At 36.6% G+C, this 27,465-nt stretch overlaps 1 protein-coding gene across 3 annotated transcripts in view; it reads right to left on the bottom strand.

Moving 5' to 3' along the window:
- Cadm2 (cell adhesion molecule 2) overlaps positions 1 to 27,465 on the bottom strand; it is a 950,561-nt gene that overhangs the window by 150,052 nt on the left and 773,044 nt on the right. For all 3 annotated transcript variants that reach the window (XM_029470561.2, XM_021184565.2, XM_021184564.2), the window contains one exon: positions 383 to 535. In XM_029470561.2, coding sequence (XP_029326421.1) covers positions 383 to 535 — 153 coding nt within the window. The remainder of the gene's footprint in view (positions 1 to 382; positions 536 to 27,465) is intronic.

Consider the following 27,465-nt stretch of genomic DNA (forward strand, 5'->3'; position numbering starts at 1 on the left):
AGACATAAGATAAAGAGCATCCTTTGCACGTAAGGAAGAGTCACTGTACCCAGTATTTGATCACTTTTTAAATGGCTTCAAATCACACTGCATATATATGACCTCGGTATAAAATTAATTGGAAGAAGAATAAATTTAGTGCCTAAGACACAGTATAGCATCATGCTTTCTGCCATTCACTCTAACCTTTGTACCTGCCTTTGTCCATTTCTGAAATTAAAGCAACTAAGTGATTCCTAAAGGTGTTTTTCTGGGAGGCAGCAATAAATTAAATTATGTCTATTGATTTGACGTGCAATAAATATTTTCTGATTGAACCATGCTGTGGCATGGCACATTTTTCTGGGAGTGTGATTCCATGGTGTTAGTGTCTAGCACTTACCCAGGACAGTGAGATAGGCCTTGGAAGTTTTGACAGGCATTGTAAATAAGGAGCAGGTGTACTGTCCTTCATCCGAGAGAGACACGTCACTGACACTGATGCTCAACTCATGCCAAGAAGCGCGAACCAGCTCGATCCGATTGTCCCTTAAAGCTGGAAAGAGAAAATATTGAAAATGTGAATAACATAACACACCACAAGCATATATATAAAACATAGATTTTGGACACAATAAAACGGATATTTTATTTAACATTACATTCAATTTTTGCAACCTGAAATACAGTAAAGAATATTTCAAGGTCTATATTTAAAAACATAGAACAATTAGGAGTTACTTAACCACTGAAGAAATAACCATTTTATTATGTGGTCAAATTCTGCAAAAAAAAACTTTCAGAGAGGAAGAGATTGATGGTGATATAAATAGTTTTTCTTTACATTCATTTTATAGAATGAATAATATTGACAAAAATACTATGAGAATGAATGACATACATTTGTGGAACTGAGACTGCTAGAAATCTTGCAAGACACCAACAAATAATTTCTGTATATTAACAAAGTCCCTGCCATAGAGACACTTACTGTACTTTATTTTCACCGGAGCTGGCGTTTAGCTGAAAAGTACCGGGGTCTTACCTGCTGCTTATATTTGCTCTGATTGTAGTGTATTATGGTAATATATTCTTAGGTTAAAATTGCTTTTCTCCTACAAATACTTCTAGAGCTTCTGCTAGAATGTTAGGAATTTTGTACATTTTCACTCAGTTGGGAGGAAAAATGAAAGTTTATTATGTACTTCATTAAGAAAAGCAATAAAATCTAGAATCAAGCAAGAGAGAACTAAGAGTTTTCTCCCTGACAACCAGCCACAGAAAACAAATAAATCCCCACTGTATTCTGTGACTTGTTTCCATTAGAAACAGAGAAATAATCAGTAGAAAGCCGGAATGCCATTCCTCACCTTCACCACTGGGAAGTCTCCCCTGGGGAATAGCTTCTTCCTAAAGTCACAAGTCTAACGTAGAAATTAATGTCCATTCATGTGTAACTGAATAAGTCCATTGGACCAGATAATACCACAAAGTCTGACAAAAACTGGACTCTTCCGTGAAGCATACATAAAATGTAAGTGCAGACCAGGATCTGATTGATACCCTTAAAACATGCTGGATGCACCTAGTGTTAGCATGTGAGCATTTCTTCTAGGCTCCGCCCAACAGTTACCTAACAACAGCCAGGTAGGAGCCTGGCTTGCTATAAAAAGACTGTTTGGCCTCTCCTGAGCTCTCTGACCCTTTTCTCTCTTTCTGATTCCCCTCCCTCTTTCTGTCCTCTCTTTCTCCTTCTTGCTCCCCCCTCTTTCCACAGGCTGCTGCTGCTCCTGTTTCTGCTCCTGCTCTTCCTGTACCTCCTTCTCCTCCTTCTCCCCCTCCTCCTCCTTCTTCCCCCTCTCCTTCTCTGACCCTCTCTTTCTCTGCCCCTTCCCATGCCCTCAAATAAACTTCATTTTAAACTATGAATATTAGCTCAGGGCATGAGGGGATGCCTCGGCATGGGTCTCTGCTAAGTCACCTCCTCCCACCACACCCTAACTGCACTTCACAAAACATGTCACCTAGAAGTGATCTTCTATTCCTATGGCATCCATCCTTGATGTAACAAAGATTCCTGGGTAAAATTCACTAACGAATCACTTATTTCTATTGTTACTGATTTATACTCTTGATAGGACTTAGAGTGGCCCAGGAGATAAAGCTCAGCACATGACTCTTAGGAATTAGATGAGTTAGTAGAGACAAGAAGAGCCATATCTATTGTGGGTGTCGCCATTCCTTAGACTGACGTCCTGTGATGAGCAAAAGGGAGAAAGGCAGCTGAGCACTTCTCTGACTTTGATTCGGGTTCAGTGTGCCAGCTGTTTTCTCTTCCTAATACCAGTGCTTACCTGTTGTGATGCACAATATTCCCTGGAGTTCTAAGTCAAATAAACACTCTCTTCCTCAAGTTGTTTTTGCTCGGTATTTTTGTTAAGAACTAAGGAACTAATACACTAGCCATAACAAACACTAGGAAAATCATAATTTTAGTAAAGAGAGTAACCAAGGAGCCAACACTAATCAGAATCAGGTATTGGCATTTTCTGACAAAGATTTTAAAGAAGCTATCATGACTCTGAACACAACCTAATAAGCAGTAACTAATTTCAATAGAACAAATTTGCAAAAAATAGAAAAGCTAATAAAATAAAGTTAGTTACAAGAAAAATCACAAAATCCAAAAAATGAAACCACCATATTTGTCCAGCAACAAATGAATGTATTAAAAAAAACCACACACACACATAGTACATATATATATAATCTAACTTTATGTAAATCTAAAAATAATTGAAATTATAACATTTGCAGGAAAATAAGAGCAATTGCAACTCATTATACTCTAGAATAAGCTACACTCAGATAGACAATGTTTATGTTTTCTCTCAAAGGCATAATCTAAATATGAAATTGTAAGTGTATATGTGAGTGCTTTTACATGTGTTTGCATGTTCAAAACTTAAAAGGTCATCATGAGAGAGGAAGAGGAGAGGAAGAGATATTAAGGAAGGTAGAAACTGGAGAGGAAGGTGAATGGGGAATTCACTGGACAGGAGTAGACAGAACCAGCTGCAAGTGGGGACCACACAAAGGCCAGCATGACAGGATACATGGGAGGCTGAGCTAAACATGGGGTGATGCATGTAGGCAGAGATGCTGTAAACCCACGTTCCCACACAAAATTCCTCACAGCTGCATCCAGCATGCTCCAAGCTGCACTGATGATCTGGTCATCGCCATTACGATTAGGACGTTACAGATCCAGAGGCAAATAATCTTTGGCTCCATTTAGCACTTGCTAAGTCATTTTACCACCCAGCTCTGTGTATACAAGCATTCTGTGATTATCAGTTAATGCTTTGAAAATGTATACTTTGAATAAATATCACTGATCTGTGAGGTCAGAGCTGATTTGTGTTGTTATCAGCACGAATGTGATGAAACCCATTAGGTTTCATGTTAACCTACACACACACACACACACACACACACTAAGTTAAATTAAATTTTTTAAAATAGAGTTTGAAATAAATCAAAGCAATTCCATTGAAATTATCAACATAAATTAACCTTTACTAGATAAACTTAGTATACAGTACTTTTAAAGATAGTAGATTTAAATTCAGAGCATCAGATGTTCTGCTTATAGACAGGAACCTAGCATGGCTGTCCTCTGAGAGGCTCTATCAGTAGCTGACTGAGACAGATGCAGATACTTACAGCAAGCCATTGGACGGGGGTGGGGACCCCTATGGAAGAGTTAGGGGAAGGACTGAAGGAGCTGAAGGGGATAAAAATCCCATAAGAAGACCAACAACATCAGTTAACCTGGACCCTTGGCAGCTCCCAGAGACTAAGCCACCAACCATAGAGCATGTATGGGCTGGTCCATGACCCCTGGCACATATGTAGCAAAGGACTGCCTTGTCTGGCCCCAGTGGGAGAAGATGTGTCTAATCCTATAGAGACTTCATGCCCAGGGGAGGAAGATGCAGGGGTAGGGGTGGGAGTACAGGGGGCACCCTCTTAGAGACTGAATGGGAGGAGGGATGGGGTAAAGAACTCTGGGAGGGGGGACAGGTAGAACAACATTTGGCATGTAAATAAATAAAATAATTAAAAAAAAATAAAGTCAGAGGATCAAAATACTCAAACTAGAACAACCAAGAGGACATAGATGGGAAGTTAAAGGTAAAGAATATAGCACACTGTTAGTGACCCTGCGATACATCCAACCTAGGTGCCACTACACTATCTGCAGAGAAGAAAGAAAACAAGGTTGTAAAAATAATGAAAAAGATAACAAATCTTTCCCAAATTGGCAAAACCATGAATGTACAGAACGCCAAGACAGAGGGGACTGTGACATAGGAAAGATCAACAGTACAACTCAATATCTGTTAAAATAAAACTTCTAACATTTAGAAATATTTGGAGGAAAAAGGTAATACCAAATTGTTCCACACATATGCATATAAGCCTGCTTAATTAGACCATGTGCATGGTTTAAACCGGAACTCCTGGGAAACACCTCACTGGAACCTGCATGAACACAAGCTTCCAGAAGATGATGGTTGGGTTCCTCCATCGTGCAACTTCATAGGGAATCAACTGTATCCGCTAGTATTTAAATTTCTTTACAATACATTTACAGTGACAATTTGAAAATATCTTGAGGTCACAATCTTGTGATAAACTGAATATTTTAATTTACACAAGGCTTTAGTCAGTTCCAGAAGATGATGGTTGGGTTCCTCCATCGTGCAACTTCATAGGGAATCAACTGTATCCGCTAGTATTTAAATTTCTTTACAATACATTTACAGTGACAATTTGAAAATATCTTGAGGTCACAATCTTGTGATAAACTGAATATTTTAATTTACACAAGGCTTTAGTCAGTTCATTTACTGAATACGCTTAGCATTTGAAAGCTTTGATCACATTTGAACTACAAATTTTACTTCCTTTGACAACTAGCACTAGAATTCTCCCCATCCCCAAAAACAACTTTTAAAAAGTCCCCCAAAAATCAAAAACAATTAGGACTTCCTAACTGACACGCACGAACATATTTACATATTTACATAGGTAAATGACCTACCCTAGGAACTAAGACCGTGTTACCACCTTCACCACTACTCCACCACTTGCCTAAAGAGCCTCACTCTTTAGACCAGGCTAGCTAGGAACTTGTAACATTGCCCCAGGTTCCCTGGTTGGAAATGTCGATTCACCATCAAGCCCCTCTTTCTTGGCATCTGCTGACAGATGAGGTTTCCCTTACAATAGATGCTCTAGGCAAACCCTACTTCCAGTGTTGTCTTTTCAAGTCTGTGAATTCTAGGATGTTATCTAAAACTTCCTTTCAAACAGCATTTCAAGTGTGAGAGGATAAAGAAAGGCCCAGGGTAGTTCAAAGAGGCATATATGCTCAGCAACTGAATGGGCTCCCTGTGAGCCGGAAGCTGGTCTCACTGTCTCAGCACCCTGAGTCGGAGTTATCTGCGCCGTAGGCATTCAGTGAGTGGCTATTGAATCGACACCGAGAGCCAAACTCTGCCTATATATGATAAGAACGCTGTGAAAAGGGTCCGAACTATAAAGTCCTCTTCGGTATCTCTCCTCAGGACCCCAGTGGGACCTAAGCAGTGACAAACATAAAGAACATACACATCATGCTAACTAAAATTTTATCAAGGTTATAGCTTGCTGGAGAGTGCTTACAATATCAAATAAGTGATCTTTAAAAATATTACGTCCCCTCCCCACACAGTTTCCAGGTGTAATTAATCAGGTACTATAATAATTCTTTAACCTTTATGGATAGTAAGTTCCAAATACAAAGTAATAAAATAAATGTGATATTATTGTTCAAAATGAATTCAGCATTTAAAAAGAATATCCCTTTGAAAACACAATCTAGGTGGGTTTTTTGTTGTTGTTTTGTTTTATTTTGATTTTGTTTTTGATTTGTTTGTTTGTTTTTTAAAAGAACTCAGATTCTTAGCTTAAAATATTTAAATGATTCCCCTAGGAACAATTACAGGAGAACTAATAATGTATGTTTGTAATAAAAGAACAAAAGTGAGTCTTCACAGAGATGAAAAAGTGAGCTAATATGTTAAGTCAGGCATTCTCAGGTCACGCCTCATCAACACTTAGGTGCCTGCCACCTGCTCCGAATGTGATTTAAATGGTTCAGAGCTCCGAGTTCTGGAGAATTTAATCTTAGCTGCAAATAAGCACTGACCAATGAGTAGGAATCTATTAAATAGTACTTGAGTGTGGGTAAAATTATTTCCCCAATACACCATTAGTCTAAATGGTTCATCAATTATACAAATGCATATTTCATTTTCATGCTTGGTAAAATAAAATTCCTAAAATATTTAGAATTGCAGAATTTTAGTCTCCCCCTCCCATTGGGTGGATAGGTGGTGGAATATTTAGCAATTTATATATTAATTAGTTTTAAACTACATGGATTTAACAGTGATCCTGTGAATTTATAATTTACCATCATTTCAGCCAGCACCTGGTAAGAAAGCGCATGGGATAGAACAGGAGTACAGTACCTGCTTAGTAAGCATGAGACCCTAGAGCGCATGGGATAGAACAGGGGTACAGTACCTGCTCAGTAAGCATGAGACCCTAGAGCGCATGGGATAGAACAGGAGTACAGTACCTGCTCAGTAAGCATGAGACCCTAGAGCGCATGGGATAGAACAGGAGTACAGTACCTGCTTAGTAAGCATGAGACCCTAGAGCGCATGGGATAGAACAGGGGTACAGTACCTGCTTCGTAAGCATGAGACCCTAGAGCGCATGGGATAGAACAGGAGTACAGTACCTGCTTAGTAAGCATGAGACCCTAGAGCGCATGGGATAGAACAGGAGTACAGTACCTGCTTAGTAAGCATGAGACCCTAGGTTGAAAAACCAGCACTCGCACTCAAATTTAAAGAAATATAAATAAAAAAAATAGCAAAGTAGAAACAGCTAACAATTTACACACACAGTTTTCCCTCATTTAATGCTGTGGTTAACATAAGTGACCACATACCTTTTAAAAATTATTTATTTTTTTGAGAATATAATATATTATTTCCCCTCCCTTCTAGTTCCTCCTTGAAAGTCCTTCTGTGAACCCTTTTAAAATGTCTTTCGACTTCTTGGGCCTCTTCTTTGCATTAATTGTTGTCATATACATATATCAGATGTACATATATCATGGCTGCTTAGTGCCGTTTTATCGGTGTTTTTTGTATGTTTTAGTGCTTTTGGCATTTGATAACCAAATGTTGTGTTCTTCCCTGGGTAAGGCTATTTCTCCCAAATAGCATTCTTCAGTTTCATGCAGTTCTTTGTATAGAACCGTGGCCTTAGGATCTTTTATCCAGTCCAATTCAGCATGTCTGTTATTGCTGTCCTTGTCAAAATGCAGAGTATTAAAGCTCATTTCCATTCCCATGGAGCACAAATCAAGTCTTGCATCTGGGGCTCAGGAGTCATTGTGGAAGTGGGGGAAGAAGAAAAGTTTGTAAAAGCCAGGGACCAAGTGAGCTGGCTATGAGATTTTGTTTCCTAATAACCTAAAAAGCTGTACCCATAAAGTCTCACCTAAATGACTGTCTAAATGTGATCTGAACAAGGGTACTAATGATCGGTGTGCTCAAATGGAGCTAAGGGTATACTGGGAGGAGTTCAGGGGCTGAGAGAGATTGGGATTAAGAAGCCTCCATCCTATACAAAGAACAAGAAGAAATTAAGAAATGCTGAAAGAGGGAGAAAGAGTCTTTCTATAAAAGAGCATGCTGATTATCTAATATCAAGTGGCCAGTCCTGCAAACATACATACTAGTTATGAGCAGGCTTTATTTAGAATTGTATATGTATATGCATATACATATATGCGTGTAACAGCAGTTAATGCGGGGAAAAAAAATTGCCAGGAATTTGAAAGAGACTAAAGATGGGGTATATGGGAGGATTTGGAGGGAGCAATGGGAAGCTCCCATTGCTTCCTAATAACCTAAAAATCATTATAATCTAAGGAGGGGAATACAGATGGATGTAGAGAAAAGAACGAGAAGAGGGATGATGTTATTATATTATATCTCAAAAACAAGTGTGGTAAAAATAATAATGCCAAAGAAGAAAGGAAATCTACTCCCTGATAGTCTTTTTTTGGTGTTTTTATTTGTTCATAGCTTGACAATCTTGTTTGATATATGAAAATGTTTCCATCCTTTGTAGTAGAAAGTAGAACCACGGAGTTTCGTCTAAAGCACACAGATGAAAGATCAAGCCAGTGATTCTTTTCCTGTTTTGTTCTTTTGCAGCCAGAGAACATAAAACAATCTAAATCAATCTCCTGGAAAATTGGTAAAAAACAGCCATTACTTCAGAACTACCATTTGGTATATGACATTTTAGGCTGTGCTGAATCCTTACTGAAACCATAGTAAATGAAGTTTTGAGTAGAAATGTGAACCAAGCCTTAGCAATAAATCTGGGAAGTACGTAGCTATTCGATGGCAGGTTTTCAGCAATGGAATCCGAGATTTTTAAACGTTTGCCTTTCTTCTTGGAAGTGTATAAAATCCGAGGCAGTACGTATACACTCCAATATTTAAAACTGCTTATTATGAAACATTTGAAAAAAGAAACATGTCTCCAAAAAACAAAATGTACTAGTCACAAATAAACCTAAGTTGAAAGGGTGGTGTGTTTGAAGAATGATTCTAAACTCCTTGCTAATGTCTATCGTTTAGCCTTTTGCCTTTGCTAAGAGCCTGCTCCTCTACTCCTGCCTTCAGGACTCTTCCTAAGGAAGCCCCTCTACTCTCTCACTCAGATCTAATACATCATAAACACAAACAGCTGCTGCAGCACACGCACATCCTTGCAGGAATCACTCCCTACAAGATCATGTCTAAGCCATTTGTCATATAACATGCGGGCCTTTGTGATCTGTATAATGTCCATTTTCCTGGTCTGCTTCCCCATTCTTCTTTAAAGAAAATTAAAGAAATCCACATGTATTTGTCCCAGTATGGGTCTTGAAGAGTCTGACATTATCTTTCGGATGTCCTCAATTTGCACATGTCTTTCAGCTTAATTGGTGTTGTCCCTTCCTGATGAATCCTGCTTTCCTGTCTACTTCGAAGCATTTTTGGATCATCTGTTAGGTTCCCAGAGCTATGACAGTGAGAGGCCCAAGGTTAGCCTTCTCTTGCGCATTATTTGCCATGTGTCCGTACGTCTTTTTAAGGCTTTGTGACATGATAAACTTTGAGCATCATAGCTGTATAGGAGAAACTTCCAACTGGCCAGAACAATTAACACAGTAAACTAAATAAAATTCCCATGCTCTCTACTTAACAAGTGACTGCATAAATAAGTGACAGAGCAGAGGCGTAATTAAGATGGCACTGCCATAGACTAAGTCACCTCAGAGAGGAAAATAGCAACAACAATGTACCCAGGAATGAATGACATGTTTAGCAACTGACACTCACTTGGAAACTTGGTTCGTAATAGAGCCTGCTTAATATATTTTTATTTTATGAATTTCGACTTAAAGGAAGTTTGATGCTTTCTGTTTTTTTAGCTTTAGATCTTTCACTATTTTTACTTATATATCATCAAATATAATCAGTAGAAGTAAAAAATAAAACTGAGGTATATTTCCATTCTAATTTCATTAGACTAAATATAAATGTCTCCAAATATCTAAACTTAATTCTAACCGCTTAACTGAAAATAGAAGGGAACATTAAATGCACTATAAAATATTATTTTATACCAACCTACATTTAAAAATCTTCCTATACCTGTGTTCCGACATTGTAAATGTACTCTTCCCAAAGAAACGAAGTAATATTGTTTTATATGCTCTTTCATGACAACAGAAGGGGAAAGAACATTGCAATGGCAAATTTTAACCTTTGTCTCTCAACTATCTAGATCAGAGATATTTAAAGGTATCATGGTCAGGATTCCTTTTATTCTATTTTTATTATTTAAAATAGATTATTCTTTCATACAACACATTCCCACCACAGTTTCCCCTCCCTCTGTTATCCCTGCATGCCCTGCACTGCCTATAGTCTCACACAAATTCACTACCCTTCCAGTTGTTAATTCAGAAAAGAGCAGGTGACCAAGTAACAATAGCCAAACAGGCAAAACAGGTTATAAGACAAGGCAAAAGCCCTCCTCCTACCAAGGCTGGACAAGGAAACATGATAGGAGAAAAAGGGTCCCAAAAAGCAAGAAACAGAGGTACACAGGCTCTTATCACCACAAAAACACCAAACTAACAGCCACATTGTCCACAGAGGACCCAGCACAGACAGAACCTTGCAGGCCCTGTGTCTGCTGCTTCAGTCTCTGTGAGCCAAGGTGAGCTCTGCTTAGTTGATTCAGTGGGCCACGGTCTCCTAATTCCCATTGTTTGTAGTGGCAGGACATACTCAAGGCTATGAGAAGAGAAAGCTGGACACCAGCCCAGCCAAAAACTCTTCACTTTTTGGCCTTCCTGCAAGATATCCTAGGGCAACCATGGCAAACCAATGTTTGGCTTCACTTGTGTGTCATGCCACAAAGAGGGAGCCCATGACCTATGCTGACTGAGCAGCCAGGAACAAAGAGACTAGATAGTGCAAAGACCTCGGTCAGAAGCAAACACAACTGGGAAAGGGAATCAATGAAGTGATTCCTAATGCTGTTACACTCGTAGACCGGTGCCCTGTCTGGTAATGATCATAGATCCTTCCTCCAGCAGTGATGGGATGGGATGCAGAGACCCACAGGCAGAAACTTTGAGTCTAACATGGAAATCTCCATAGGGTGTCTCCCCTTAGAAATTGGAGATCCCACAGACAAGGAGAAGACAAGATTGTGAGAGTCAGGAAGGTCATGATTTCTATTTGCTCAAGAAATTTTAATGTAACTCTAAGTAACAGGACTATATAACAAGTATACAAATCAAATATTTAATGGTAACAATTCATAAAGGCATTTTAAAATAACACCGTAGAACATTCATACTGATGATGTGGATATATTGCTTAGTTCTACATAAAGAATGAAATATTTTGGAATATTTCATATGGCAGAACATAGAGAGAACCTTCAAACTTTGTCAGGTCTGATTTATAAGTTTTTAATTTTATAATTTAATTTTATAATTAGTGAAAAGAATGCTTTTTATAAATACATAGTGCAACAAGAAAATATATGTTTAAGGATTTTCTGTTTTTTTTTTTTGAAAAAAATCTATTCTAATTCTAGTCCAAACTTCATTTTATGTCTCTTTAAATGAAACTTAAGTCCACAACTCAATCATTGACTCTTAATATTTCAAATATTTGAATAACACAATCCAAAGGCACACTCACTTCCCACTTAGATGCCAGTGAATGATCGGGTTAATATTGTAAATATTTGATTTTCGCAATGAAATCATCGTATTTCCATATAAGGAGAAAGACTAGCAAGTATAGCAACCCAAAACATTGATAATGGCATCAAGTCAGAGCTCAGCTGTTCCAGAGAGAATCCAGTTGCTTTCCATAGTCTGAGACATGACCACTTCAGACATTGCATGTGAGTTCAAACCAAGGTGGTGGTGAAGCCATCCAATTTGGCCTGGGAAACTGACAGAAATACCGGCTTCATTGTGCATTTGATTTTATATTAATTTTGTGAGATGAAGAATGAGTCACAATGTTAGATGACAGATTCAATTCTGAACAATTTGAAAAAAATGGAAGTACATTTCTTAATGTTTCGGTTTATCAGACATAGCAATAGAGACATGTGTATATGCACATATAGCTTGAAAATAAAAATATTTCTTGACAAATGATCTCTTTCTTCCTTTCTTCAATATTATCTTCTCCTGGTGAAAATAAAAATGAACTTCATTTATATTAATTGTGTAGAGCTATTTTTTTGTATAAAAACTTTCTGTCAAGAAGTAAAGAATATATCATTTGACAGATGACATGAAAATACAACAGGCAACTTTATGAAATATTGACTTAAAATGAGAAATATCCAAAGATCTGCAATTTCAAACGCTGAACATTTGAAATAGAAGAGAGGAGTCTTTCCTAAGAGTGGTAAATATCAATAAAAAATGCACAACAGACCACATAGGAAACTACAATTTGACACCCTTAGACTTCAGAATATTTTTAATACTTGAAGGTTAAATAACTCATGAGCATAAAATGTCAATTATGATTTATTTCATATGCCAAATGCCCAAATGCTACAATATGTGCAGCACCAGTCATACCTGCTGAATAAAAATCATGTTTACCTACAGTTTTTCCTAAAGATGAATGCCTCACATCTGTACTCAATGTATATCAGCTCTATTCTCAACATGAGTAATTTTACTAGGGAAGACTAATGATAGAAAAATCAATACAGTTAAATACAAAGTTTTATACATTTTTCAGGCTATATACAAACATGGCATTTTCTTCTATTCTTCACAACTGATCATAAGTATTTTGTTTGAGATCTCAGAAAAATATTTTTCTAGATGTTTCTCACATTCTTATTTTCCTTGAGAAAACATTTTTCTAAATTTGATACAATTTGAATTTGGTATATTTCTCTATTGGTCTAAATTCATAGACTAAAAAAAATGATGTGATATTTTAAGTGAACAGTTTGTAAGTGCTTATTCTATCCAATACCCTACAATATAGTTGTCTTCTCATAGACATAAGAAATTGGCATGCTACATCTACCTATATAACTACCATATACAATCATGAAGTATAACTTTCACAAGGCATTTAGATCAAAGGGACAAGAAAACTATATACCATGCTAAAGTATAAATGCATATAAAATGGTGGTTTGGAAAGGAATCTATCCAGTTTGATTGAACAAGAAAATCAACTAGTAGAATTTGTTATCATGAAACTTTGCATCACCCACATTTTCTGAAAGCCTTCAACCAGTGTTTGTACATTTGGAAGGAAAATTTACTGTAGACTTCTGTCCTATAGACAACAATCCCCAACTTGTACTTCCTAGAACTTGAATTTTTAATATTTTAGTTCTGTGCTTGTTAAGAAGAAAGCAAAATTATGAGTTGAGCGAAATTTTACAGCTCACACAAACTTATATGAAGACTGGAAATCTAGGAACATGTTATAGAGTCAAAAAGTTTTTCTCGCCATAGCATCAGTAACAGTGTCAGGCCTTGGGACTTCCCCCTGAGCTGGATCCCAACTTGAGCCTGTCACCGGAGCTCCTTTTCCTAAGGCTTTGCCTTTTCCTGTTGTATTTTTTTTGTCCTGTCTGGCCTTTGTTGCTTGCAAGTCTGCTCTTTTCTAAAGAGGAAATGGGTCTGGGAGGCAGTGGATGTGAGGTTAAAAGGAGATGGGTGCAGCTGGGAGCAGTGGAGGAAGGGGAAACTCAGGTTTCGATATATTGTATGAGACAAGAATCTATTTTTAATAAAATAATAAATAAAGCATGAAAAGATGAAAATATACATCAAATTAAATATATGACATGGAAGGTAAAGTACAAAAGTATATTGCATTTTATTGCTAAGTATAACAATTCAGTTGTGACCTTCAATTATTACTCTGTATCTTGGTTGAAGTGAAACATATGGAAAAGAGGAGTTCTGAAACCCCGAGGGAAAGCTCTGAACTCATACTTCTCTTACTAATTCTCAAGAGGAAAATCCATACTGTGATGCAGGTACTGCTTCAAAGACTCGTGTACTTGCTCACTCCATGGCTTTCACTTGAGCTTTGAGATGGGACTTGCAGGCTTTGAGCTCTGCTTGCCTTTGGATATATCAGGAGCTTAGCAGTTATCTATCCTACACTATAGAATAGATCCTAACTCTCCCATGAAGTGTTTCCCCTAAGATAATAAAGGCCACAGGAAAGGGAGGAAGGAAGGAGACCCTTCTGATTCAGAAAAGAGTTAAGAGAGATGTGAGGCATATCTCAGAAATTGTTTCTTCCTGTATTCTAAAACATACTAAGGTCATCTAGCAAATGCTTTCTCGAGTTTTAGACAAAGAGAAAAAAAATCTTCAAATCAAGTTATTAGAATCAAACCAAGAGCTTCTTAGAGAACCAGGTAAACTACCTACCACATATTCAATGGGGGAGCAGTAGATTTGTCTCATCAAAGGTCTTTATACTAATGTGCTCTCATGTAGATGATAAAATCACATCATAATGTGACAATGGCAATGATGATAGTGACTATGATGATGATGACAGAGTATTGTTTATTGGATCACCAATTTTGTGTTGTCCACTCTATGAGAAAATGATTGACTGCTTACATAGATAGGCTTATTTGACAGCCTTTTGGGACATATGCCTGTTATGATTTTTTTTCCTTTTGAGTTTTCTATACTGACCTCATACTCTTGACTCAGTTCCTGGGACTACAGATATATTACAATACACTGGCTTATAGTGCTATTTCTTTTCAAAAGATAAAATTTCAAAACATCAGACAGTTTCGAAAAATTTGCCAAGTCCCATGACTAGTACTTAACAGGATACAGAAGCGTATTCAAGTCGGGTGTCTATAGAACCTATGGTCTCTTAAAGACTTACATTAAAGAAACTTCTTATTCAATATTTAGTAAGACTCATAGCATGTCTGCAGCAAATATCTGAATGTTTCTCATTACTGTAAGAATAAGTATACAACTAGCCTTATAAATTAAGCAGACCACACAAAAGGAAGCTAATGCTTTTTTTTTTTTTTTTTTTTTTTTTACTGAGAAATTGACCAGCCAGAGAATTCCAAGATAGAGTAGCCTGAAGAAGTAACTGAAATTCTATCACCCAGACAGTCCCTACGTGTGTATGTTGTAGTAAGAAAGATGGCAGTTCAAAGGCAGTATCCCTACATCTGAACAGGATCTGAGATTAACACCTTCCAGTGTGTACAAGGGATGTCAGTATTTTCAACCTAACTTTAGGCAAATGTGGGAACAGGTACTCATCTGAAGCAATATGCCAAGATGCAGAATATATATGATGTAGAAATCTGTTATAAGACTCTGAGGACCCAGAAATATTAGAAAATTTGAAATCCTACTGGAGATGTACAGAAATCCTTGTTAGTAAATTGGGAATGGTATAAGAAAGTAACATTTATGTGCTATGAATTGTATAACATGACTATATAAGATTAATAGGCAAAATTATTATTGCCAATTAGTGTGGGAATTGTTTTTCTCTTTTTAGACACTGATAATTACAGGGGATAAAACCTGGACACTCAGCATTTTTATGACTGTCCTTGGTTCTCATCCAGGAATGGATAAAGGAACTCTGCTGGCTTATCTCCTCTTAAATGAACTTCCTTGCCTAGAGAACCTCAAGAGTGGACCTGAACTCTAGTCTGGAATCTAATCTCTTCTAGTGAACAGTTTAGGGATGAGATCAATATTTTCACAGCCAGAAACGGGTTATATCTATCTCCTACTCTGTACTAATGATGTGACTGTTAAGATCATAATAGAAGGGAAAGTAACACTAACATTCACCAGGGCTCTACTGAAAACTTTTAGGGGAGAACCTTTCTGCAGGGTCAACAGGATGTGATCTGTCTTTGGTCTGTATAACGACTTATATCTCCAAGCTGTCTAAGACAGAAACAGAGTGGAATCTAGATGGGGAATCAGCCACCTTAAAAAAGGAACACATCTCAGAAAGGTAGATTCACTTAACTCTATGTGAAAAGGATAGAAAAGATAATTTTTATCTTCAATGAGATAATTAACACATATAAATATATATATAGGTATATGTTTATATCTGTTTAGAAATATACACGTATACCCAGAAAGCTAACATATACATACAAAGAGAGAGAGAGTGAGAGACATAAAAACAGAAACAGAGAAAACTCATTTCATATTTTATTTGGCAATGCTTTCCTGTAAAGGGTTATCAAGGGACCAGTAGTCTGGTTATATAACTCATTTCAGTGCTGAATTTTAAAGGCTGGTGAAGTGTTTCTACTCTCCCCTCCTGTGTGGAAATAGAGGTTATTACTTATCTCTGTAATGTAAAATTTTGACTTACCATCATATTGCAATGGCCAAATATTGTTCTTGATTAACAATTCATTACCTAAAACTTCAAAATTTAGGGATTTAATGATGAATGTAGTGTTAACAATTGGATTAAATAGTAAAATGGGTCCTTTGAAAATATTGTTTTAAAATGAAAGCACATAATACTAAAAGATTACAGAAAATGTTATAGGAAATAGAATGAAATCTCAAAATGTTTAGAATTCAGTATATTGCACGAAGATATAAGCTTTACCTTTTACTACTATCATGAAAGCAATGAAAATGTGTTAATATAAAAAAGAATAAACAATAAGAATGACATGAAGACTGATTAGGGATTAGTTTTTAGTTCTAAAGAATTGAACTCCAAACTAAGAGAATATAAAGCCATAAAAATACTGCATTAAGTCAAAGAACAGATACAAGCAAACTGCTTGAGACCTCTGTGAAAGAGGAAGAAGAGACCGCAGGGAAACACATGATTACATACCCACAAAGAAAAATTAAGGAGAAAAATAACACAATGATCACTGCGATTGAAGGAAGACCTGCGGTATATTTTTAACTGCTACCATTAACCTCTATTTCTATTCTGAAATTTATTAAATCCCCCAAAGAACAAATTTGGTAACAAGTTTGGAAAAGAAAGGTTAGAAGAGGGAAAAAAAGTAGCAGTCATTTTCTTTTTCATTCTGATAATTCTAGAGAAAGAAATTATATGGTATCTGAGGCTTTGGTGTGTGTGTGTGTGTGTGTGTGTGTGTGTGTGTGTGTGTGTGTGTGTGTTTGGGGTGTGGTGAAGCTGTCTATTTACTTTTCTTGAGGAAGATCACTTAAAAATACTGAAGAATAGACGGAAATAAGAGTAATTACATTGCCAGTTACAAGAAAGTATTGGCATAGTTGCCCCACTGTAATGGAAGGCATTCCAATTTTTTACCAAAAATAATAATCATATTATTACTTACTATAAGAAAAAAATGCAACTAAATTCAATAATTGGCTAAATAAAGCATCTCTCATGCCATGCTAGAAAGCCTGTGTGATTGCAACATGCACACTACTACGTGAAGAAGATATTACTCTACCCTTAAATAGAGGAATATAAGGCGTTCAATAACCTAATCTTTATAATGATATTCTGACAATCTAGTGTGCTTTGGGATTTTAATTAAGATATTCTCCACGTTAAAGTATTTGTATGCTTGTTTCTCTATTTTCCCTTATTTTTAAAGCTCAGACATCAGAAAGATTATGGAGATTATAACCTATAAAGTAAACATAATTTTAAAAAATTCAAAGTTTCTCTCTTTGTTTTGAAAAAAAACTTGAAAAATATTTACCATTCATTTAAATGAACCCATCTATAAAACAAAGACCCTCTGTATTCTGTAGGATTTGATGACAGCCTAAAATTCATTATCTAAAGGGCATGATACTATAGAATGAGCACATATTTTCATGATGATAAAGTAACATGCAATCAATAAGTAGTCCCTGTATTTATTTATGGGGATTGAAAGTGGAAATCACTTTAAGACACGTAGATGCATACAGCATATGTGACAGCCTTGAGTGATGATATAATGCTCCCTTGTCTGTGATGGTGACATAGGATGGCAAAGGACACAAAGCTGTCAGTCTCGTTGTTTTTCTTCTATCTGAGTCCAATAAAAGAAGGAATGTGATCGACAGCAGATCGGCTCTGACACTGTCTTAGACATACAGTTGTTACCTTCTACACATACATAAATGGATGCTAGTGATGGACCGAATCATGTCTTTGTGACGCTTTAAAGATGCCGTCATTGCTCAGATGAAGGAAGAAGAATTTTATGGATTGTTTTGTAACAATATATATTATCTATCTTGAAAGAACTAGTTTTGATGCATTATTTTTATGACATTGATGTGTTTTCATATGCTAAATCTGTAACTTTGTATTGTACATGTATATTTACAGAGAGAATGTAAGAGATTTCTAGTGAAATTAGGCAAAAGAAATTTAAAAAAAAAAAAGGTTAAAAATATAAGATGAAGACAACAATACCTAAACTAAGAATTTACTTCCTTTGCATATACTTCTTCCAGGCACATAATGTTTAATACTCCTTAAAATCACAGATTATGTATAGAGGAAACTTGAAAAGGAAGTATCTGTACTGATTCCTAAAGTTTTAAATACATTTCAAGATTGCATGTAGTGACACCAAATATGAAGGTGACACCTGCAAATTCCCATGTGAACAAGTGACTGATGATTCAGTATGAAATTTATCAATCAGTGCTGGAGATAGAAAGTCCTTAAATAAGCATCTAATGAGTCAACAGACTTGTTTTGGTAACCTGCAATAGAGTTAGGCCATTGATTGACTGAGAAAATTGAAAAGATATTAAAGGTTAGATAAATTTAGTAGAAGAAATGATGGACTTTGTAACAGAGTGGCCTGGAAGGAAACATAACATTCTCATATTCCCACAGATCCTGATTTCTCCCTATCCTCATTTGTTTTACCCTGTACTCAGCACAATGAAATTCATTCTGGTATTTCTGAAAACAAAACAAAACAAAAACCTGTGTACCTTTAATTCTCTTCAACATTCTATTTAGAAATCTACCATTTCCTAAATCAATTCATCTCCAAAAAGTGTCTCCCTCATAGTCATTGATATAGAAATGATGCCTCACAAAAATGTTCTATTCTTATGAATTTTTAAAATAAAGTTTTCAGATGCAATGTGTTAATCTCTCTGACTCATATTTTACAGGATTCATATCATTTATGTTTCATAAGAGTGGCATTATAGATGTAAGTGTGCCGACCATATAGCTTAATTAAAAATAAGGAGACATAACCTTTTCAAACTATTTTTTAGCAATAATGACTTCTTACCCTGAACTCAAAACATGAATAAACACATACAAACTTTACTGCGATGATCAAATTTTATTCCAGTTCACATTACTCCAATAAAAGCATTCCCATCAAGGAAAGCTCATTCAGATATTATCAGTATTTTTAAAAAGATGGTATGTTGATACTCTGACACAAATATTTATGAACACATTATAAAATAGAAATAAGCATTGCAAACACACACAGACAAGCTGATCTTTTTAATAAAAGGAAGCAGAGAACAATGGAATGATGAGATGGGCAGGAGTACAATTGCAGACCTGCCTAGCCTCACAGCTGCATATGTAGCAGAACATGGCCTAGTCGGCCATCATTGGGAAGAGAGTCCCCTTGGTCTTGCAAACTTTATATGCCCCAGTACAGGGGAATGCCAGGGCCAAGAAGTGGGAGTGGGTGGGTAGGGGAGCAGGGTGGGGGGAGGGTATAGGGAACTTTCGGGAAAGCATTTGGATTGTAAATAAAGAAAATATCTAATAAAAAATTAAACATACATATGGCATTTTGACATGCCATTTAGAAAAATAAAAAAAGAAAGAAAAGAAATGCTCTTAGACAAAAGGTGGGACAGGGGATGCTATCTTCTTGAAGTAAGGACTGGCAGTACAGATTTCTAACTCTTTGAAGAAAGCTAAAAATAAAACTTCTCCATGGGAGCTGAGGTTTCAGATAGCTTACAGGTCTCTGTCAGAGAGGCCAGACTCAAGATGCATATCAAGAAGCTAGGGAGCTGGTTCAGTCAGTAAAGTGCTTGTCTTGTAACACAGAGGATCAGTGTGTGGACTCTCAGCATCTACATAGAAATAAAGTCTTGGGGCATTTCTATTATCTTAATATTGGGGAGATAGGGTCAGTAGCCCTAGGGGCTTGGTAGGTAACCAGTCTTGTTAAACTGGCAATCTCCAGCTTAAGTAGGAGACTCTGTTTCCAAAAATAGGGGGAGGGCTGGATAAATGGTTCAGTGGCTAAAAGCATGTACTGCTTTGGCAGAGCACTTGAAACGGGCTCCCAGAAACCAGGATGGAGACCTCACAGATACTGGAAACATCAGCTCCAGAATATCTTTGTTAGCACTACCACACATACGCACAAAACCAGAAATAGAAAAATACATATATACTTTAAATATATAAGATAAGTAGTGAATGAGGAAGATATTTGGTGCCCACCTATGACTTGCAATTATACCACTGAGACGAGACAGACAGACAGACAGACAGACAGACATGAATGCGCACACACACACACAAAGAGAGAGAGACAGAGACAGAGATAAAGATGGATACAATGAGAAAAACAGACTGAAGCCATCTCTAGTTGCATCACCATGTCTTGAAATGCTTCCTTCCCTATAAAGGAGGGTTTCTGTACTGGAAAAGTACAAAGTTAAATGACAGTGAGTAGAATAGCACTCAGCTCCAGGGTAAGGCTTAAGTGATCATACCTGTGAAAAAACAGAAGGTGATGTACAACTAGAGGGGGAAGCTGTTAAATAGATACAGCAAACACTACCCCCAATGACTAAGGAAAACAACAGAAGCAACACAAAAGTAAAAGTAATATTGTGCATTAACTGAAGAATGCAAAGCGATTATATTAGAAATGCCCGTAATAATGAAGAACTAATTTCCACTAACCCAAATTGACAAGGAATATTCAGAAATAAAAAAACATTAATATTAAAAATTAGTCTAGCCTTAGAAAATGGAGGGACTGAGGTTTTAAATGAAGCTAACAAATTGGTAGCTATATGTGTAAGTGAAAATTAATGTAAGAACACTAGTATGCATGTGTAAATATAAGCATATATAAGTATATATACATATATATATAAGTATATACACACTATCTGCTTAACTACATTTAAGCATATAGAAATATAGATGGGCACATTTTAAAGTATAACAACATCTGAGCAAAGAGTAAATGAGAGAGAGCATCTAGCATACTTGCCAAAATATATCTGGAAGAATTGTAAAGGGGAGCATTACAGACAAATAGCTCCTAAAAATAAAATGTAAAATAAAACAAGATCAGTACTGAACTGAGCAACTGAATTCAGTGGCATGTACAAAGGGTGATATAAGCATATTGCGTTTTATTAATTTAAAATAGATAAGGAGTTTATAATTACATAGAAAATTAATTCATTTATTTTACAAAGGTGGAAAATTCAAAAGGAGCACCTAATATTTTTGGGTTTCTTTTTGTTTTAAGTTACTAGTCGTCATGGTAAAGGTCTTGGCCACCTTGCAAAAGAATAGCTGGTGACTTTCTTGTGTTGATGACTTTCTCACAGCACTCTGACTTCCCCGAATTCTGTCCTAAGAGTTCACGTTCCATTCTCTATGATGCCTCTTGAGGGCTAAGGGACTGTTGACAGCCCTTCATATTGTACACTTCCTCCTTCTTGTCACCCACTCACATCTCAGTCCACTCACCCTAGAACTCCTTTAATCTAACCAGAGCCATTATCCTTTGATGATGATCCTGTTTCACGTCCGTCTATGTACCTCATAGCAATGCCACAGTACTGCTCAGCCTGGTTTTTGTGGTCAGACACTAAATGTATGTAACCATGAGCTTTCTGTGCCTGCTTGGCACGTCTGTAAGCAAGATCCCTCTCATATATTCACTGTTAAACGTCTTACTTTTTATTATGTGAATATAGTCACTGTCATCCTTGGATAAAATGGAACTTAGAACCCATTGCTGTTTTGCTTAGTGCATATAAAACTATTACATCCCAGCACATAGATTTAGCCATTAACATACTGACCAATTCCATATTCATTTTCCTAAATTTGGCCAATTACTGGAGCCATGCCCTATGTAACTAATTTATCTCATCTACTGGTAGTTTAAAAGGTTCCCGTCTTAGTAAGTGTGGTGGTTTGAATGCTTGGACCATAGAATGGAATTTCTAGGAGGTGTGACCATGTTGGAGTAGGTGTGGCCTTTGTGGAGGAATTATGCTATTGTAGGGGTAGGAAATGAGACCCTCACCCTAATCATGTGGAAACCAATTTTCTCCTAACAGCCATCAGATGAAGATGTAGAACTCTCAGCTCCTCCTGAACCATGTCTTCCTGGACTCTGTCATGCCTCCCACCTTGATGATAATGGACTGAACCTCTGAACCTATAAGTCAGCCCCCATTAAATGTTGTTCTTATAAGAGTCACCTTGGTCATGGTGTCTCTTCACAGCAGTAAAACCCAAACTGAGACAGTCAGCACTCTATTGTGCTAAAGAGATGCCATGACCATAGCAACTCTTACAAAGGGAAGCATTTAAGTGGAGCTTTGAGCTCTGTTTCTTATTATGTAGTAGCAATTTAAACACTTTCCACAATCTCTAGTTCTAATAATGTACTTCAAGCTGCAAATATCTTCTACCTAAAGTCCCTGGTCTCCATGTCACCTTTATAGCTTAGTCTCAATATAACTGTCTCTGTGATCCAGCACCTGCAGGGCAAGTTCTACATATAAGTCATAAGTCACGTCCAATGCCTTATGCTTACTTGCCAAAAAGCAAACCTTACATTGGTGCTTCAAGATTCACACAATGTGCCTCCATTTTGCCATATGTTTTATGACACTATATCACATTCCCCATCTTGCTATTGCTATATGTGTGAATATGCCAGAATCATTAATTTTTTGCTGCTTATGTCTTTATAGTATAATTTGACACTAATCAGATATTATGGTACCATAAGAATTACCCTTCATATGTAGTATTGTTGTGATTCTTGGGGGTCTTCTATGTTTCCATATGGAATGTAATTCTTTTTCTACTTCAGTGACCTACTGCATTGACCTTTTGATAAATTATATCAAATTTGCACATCAATGTTCATAATATGTTCACTTTTACAATTTTAGTTTTGTAAATCAAAAAACAAAGGATACCTTTATGTCTTCTACTATCTTCTATGGGGCAAATGGAACCAGACAAAACCTTGGTAAGGTTGAGTGGATTCAGAAATCCTGGTACCCTCATACCTGAGGATGGTAGTAATTTCATCGACTTCTGACCAGGTTCCTGTCCTGTAACATGTGACCATGACACCCCATGGAGAGGACTGTCACAATCAATCACATAGGGGACTTAGCATCCTTAACATCTCAGACCAAGCCAGTAGAAAGCATCTGCCTTTAGACCCCAATCCACCCCAAAAGGTATATAAGACCATATCCACAAGGAATTAGGCACACACAAAGACCATTTGCGGGTGTTTGTCATATAAAGATGTAACATTTTGGGGAAGAGAAATTCTCTTCCTTGTCACTGGAAGCTGATCGAACCTATGGCAGTCATGACTCTGGACCAGCAGTGGCCACAGAAGAGACCCAGTAGCTTACCCAGATCAACTCCCTCACCCCTTGAGAGAGCACAACTCTTTAGTCACTCAGGGCAGGCCAGAGCTCCCTGATCTCTACAGGTAGAGTTCTGTAGACAGACTGGCAATCTTCTTAAGTTATTTAACCACATTTTTAAAGATTTATTTTTATTATTTTCACATGTATGTGCATGTGTGTGTGAGTGTGTGCTTGTGTGTGTGTGTGTGTGTATGTGGTGTGTGTGTAGCCATGTGAGTGAATCCCATATATGTACTCAGAGAGGCTAGAAGAGGACATATGATCCAATGAAGCCACAGCTAATTGGATGTAAGCTGATAGGGATGAGTGCTAGGAACCAAAATTGTGTTCTCTGGAAGAGAAGTAAATTCCCTTAAGTGCTGTGTTGTCTCTCGAGTTCCATGAATTGTTTGTATTCCCTAGCTTACTACTTGCAAACAGAGTATGTAAGGCACTGTTGAGAAATCACTACTAACTTCAGAATGATTGATTTTGCTTCTAAGTTCCACTGGTACTATTAGAAGCTCTTTAAATCTACAGTGCACTCAGGCACTTTTGTACACTGAAAAATATATATATATACACATAATCCAATAAATTCACAATATAACACTCTCAACCAGAACCAAATATAGTTTGAAGATATTAACTATATGTAATGACCACATATAATATGTATATAATAATATGCCTAACATAAGTTTTTGAATATGTTATTATTCAAAACTATGTTAAAACTAATACATTTTAAATTTTTAATATGTGTCCATGTCAAATGAAATTTAAATAAAGTTTCAAATGAACAATTTGTTTTCTAATTGACACAATGACTAATACAAACACAGTGATGACTTAACCTGTAAGTTTAATGTGATTCGAGGTAAAGTACAACTGATTCCGTCCTTAAAATAAACATAAATAAGAACAAGACACAGTACATATATATATATATATATATATATATATATATATATATATATATATATGCATGTGGAAGGAAATGTTTGAAGTGTTGTTGTGTGGACATTTAATCAAGGGAAGTCAGGAAGCACTCTCTTGAGGCAGTGATACTGCAATTGGAAAAAGGAAGATTAAGAGCCAAAGGAGTAAAACTCTTTGGAAGTTGGATTCGTTACTTCTTCATTTCTGTGATAAAATATCATGACCAAGGCAACTACCTGAGAAGTCTATTTGGGGTTTTGGCTCCAGAGTGATCAGACTCTATCATCATCCCGGCAGGAAAGCCTGGCCTCAGGCAGGTGTAGGAACAGGTGAGAGTTTACAACTCCACCCTTAGCTGCAAACATTGAAAGCAAACTGGAGACTGAGTATAGCTTTTGAAACATCAAAGACCCCCTCTAGTGACACATTTCCTCCAGCCAGGCCACACCTATGCCTCCCCAAACAGTTTCACCAACTGGGAAATTAGTATTCAAAGGTTTATAAACTCAAATGTATGGAAACACCTCGCTTCAACCAGCAAAGAAGTGAAGGATGGTTATTAAGTAAGAAGAATGTGCAGACATTTTATAAGATAGATAAATATGGATGTGACTTAGGGAAAATATAGCACATCTCTGTATCCCCACTTGTATCTACAGGTAGGAAAGGCACATGGTTCCTAAAGCTACGCTGTGTGTGGTGTGAGTATCACTCCTGAAACTGATGCTCACTCCCTTTCCCCTTATTTCAAGGTCTCTAAAACATGTAGCAAGAAAAGCTGGTTCTTTGTTATTGCATTGATATAGTGTGAAATTATTGAAAGCGTTTTTTTTCTGAGTCTTTCAAATCAACGTACATACATATACATATATTATTTCTCACTGCTAGTGTGCATCAAGCTTTGGTGCACGGTGTGTCAGCATGAATAAGGTTCAATGGCCTCTGGTGTTCTCTTTCTGAAGGTGAACTCTGTACAGAGTCCAGTGAAGCACATTTACCAGTCCTAAAACCCAGAGGAAAAAAAATCTGCGCACTCACCAGTGAATTTAGCTTTGAGTGAATCATCACTATATTCAACTCACGTACCTCAGGTAATAACAGAGCAGTTTATTATCATTGCAGGTGCAAAATCCTGCCAACATTTCAGGCATCTGGGCTTCCACAGGGCACTCAGTACATAAGCAAAATACGTGGATGAAATATGTGACATTGTTCAGCTTTGTCCTCTTTTTCTATTAAGGGATAGATCACAATTATTTCACCTGTTTATGACAAGTAATTCTGAAAGTTTGTTGACCTTAGGAAGCCTTCAACTTTTCCTAACCCACATTCATTAGTGGACTTATTCAAATGGATATGCAGGTGTCATCTGATAATAGGAAAATTTAAAATGTGTAGTATAATAAATATTTTAGAAGTTAGCATCTTTCCATTGATAAGGGATAATCTATATTTTAAAATGTGTACATCATGCACCCTTTAGAATCAGTGGACCAGAAACAGAAAATGTTTCTGTACATGTACATGTACACATAGGCATGACCCCCAGTCGAGGGATGGGGCCACCCACCCATCTCAAATGTATTTTTACCCAGAAATATTCCTGTCCAAAGGAAAGACAGGGACAAAAATGGAGCAGAGACTGGAGGAAGGGGCATTCAGGGATCGCCCCACCTGGAGATCCATCCTGTCTGCGGACACCAACCACATACACTGTTGAGGGGGAAGATTAACAGTGGGATTAATGATTCACCTATTATTCTTTGCATTTGGTAACACACTATCTACAAATACCAAAATCCAGACACTAAAATTACATTTGAGCTTTTTTTGCTTGGCTAAAAATTGAAATGATTGCAAACAATGTTACTTAGTCTACTTTTGAAATTGTTTTAACCTGATGGTAAAAAAAAAAAAGAAAAATTAAATGAAATTAGATTTAATATATTTTCATAATGAAGAAATGATACCAAGTGTCTTTTATTCAAACAGTTTTCTAGGATTCCAAGTGTGACAATGCTGTGTTAAGAAGTGATGTTATTTTGTTAGCCTTCTTTTGGTTATTCTCTGCCTTCCATTAAACTCAGCATACCAACACAATTAAGTATACCATGTAGACAAGGAATAAAGAAGAGGTGGCTCTTACTAAACACTGGGGTGCTATGCTACAACATTTTGCTCAATTTTCACTTACAAACTTTAGACGTGATAGACACTTCTGCCAAATTCTACCTATTATGTTAACTCACAGGCATTTGACTGTTGTGGTATATTTATGTTGCCATAAAATTGAACTCAGCTTCTGCAAAGAACTAAATATTTGTGTCCCCCTCAAATTTACATATTGAGAGGGTAACCTTTGATGATCTGGGATATTAGAAAAGGGTATCATTGGAAAGGGATGAGTCATCAGGTTGGATGCAACTGATGATATGGGGTCCTTCAGAAGGTGACCTGAGAGCTCTCTTCCTGGTTACCACATGAGAAACAAGAAAACACTAGTTTGCAAAAAGGAAGAGAGTCACTAACATAACCTCAGTTGCCAATATTTTCTAGGACACAACTTGCTTGTCCTACCATAGCAGAGGATAGGCAAACAAACTTTTACTTCATTTCCTACCTATTCACTTATTTATCCTAATGTGATTTACAGGGAAGTTTTTTTGTTGATCCTCTGAGAAAGTATCAGTAATACTGTTCTTTAATTCATATGTGAGTTGTAACAGCTAATGGCATTGTGAATTAGTGCATTACAAAGTATCAAGATATTAATTTTATTATTCAAAATTCATTTTCAAACACAAAACAGTGTCTTCAAAGGGAGAATGTTTTAGGTCAATAGTGAGAGGTACCAAAGTCTCATTAATGTTAGTTACAGGGAAAAACTATTATAATTGGCAGAACCTCCGAAGAGGTCAGGTAGATACTTATTAGAGTTACCATTATGAACATTATTTTCATAACCACATTTAGAGGGTTAATATAATATGGTGCCTTTGTAGGAGTTTTAGTTTATAGAAGAGTTTAAATGAATAAATAAATGGATATTATATAGTTTTTATGTATATACTATATAATATACTGAATATATATTATAGCCATATATTAATAACTGCAAAACCATTTACATATATATACACATGTATGTATACACACAT

The sequence above is a fragment of the Mus caroli genome, unplaced genomic scaffold (genome assembly GCF_978045245.1).
Source record: "Mus caroli unplaced genomic scaffold, Mus_caroli_1 scaffold_17, whole genome shotgun sequence".
Lineage (NCBI taxonomy): Eukaryota > Metazoa > Chordata > Mammalia > Rodentia > Muridae > Mus > Mus caroli.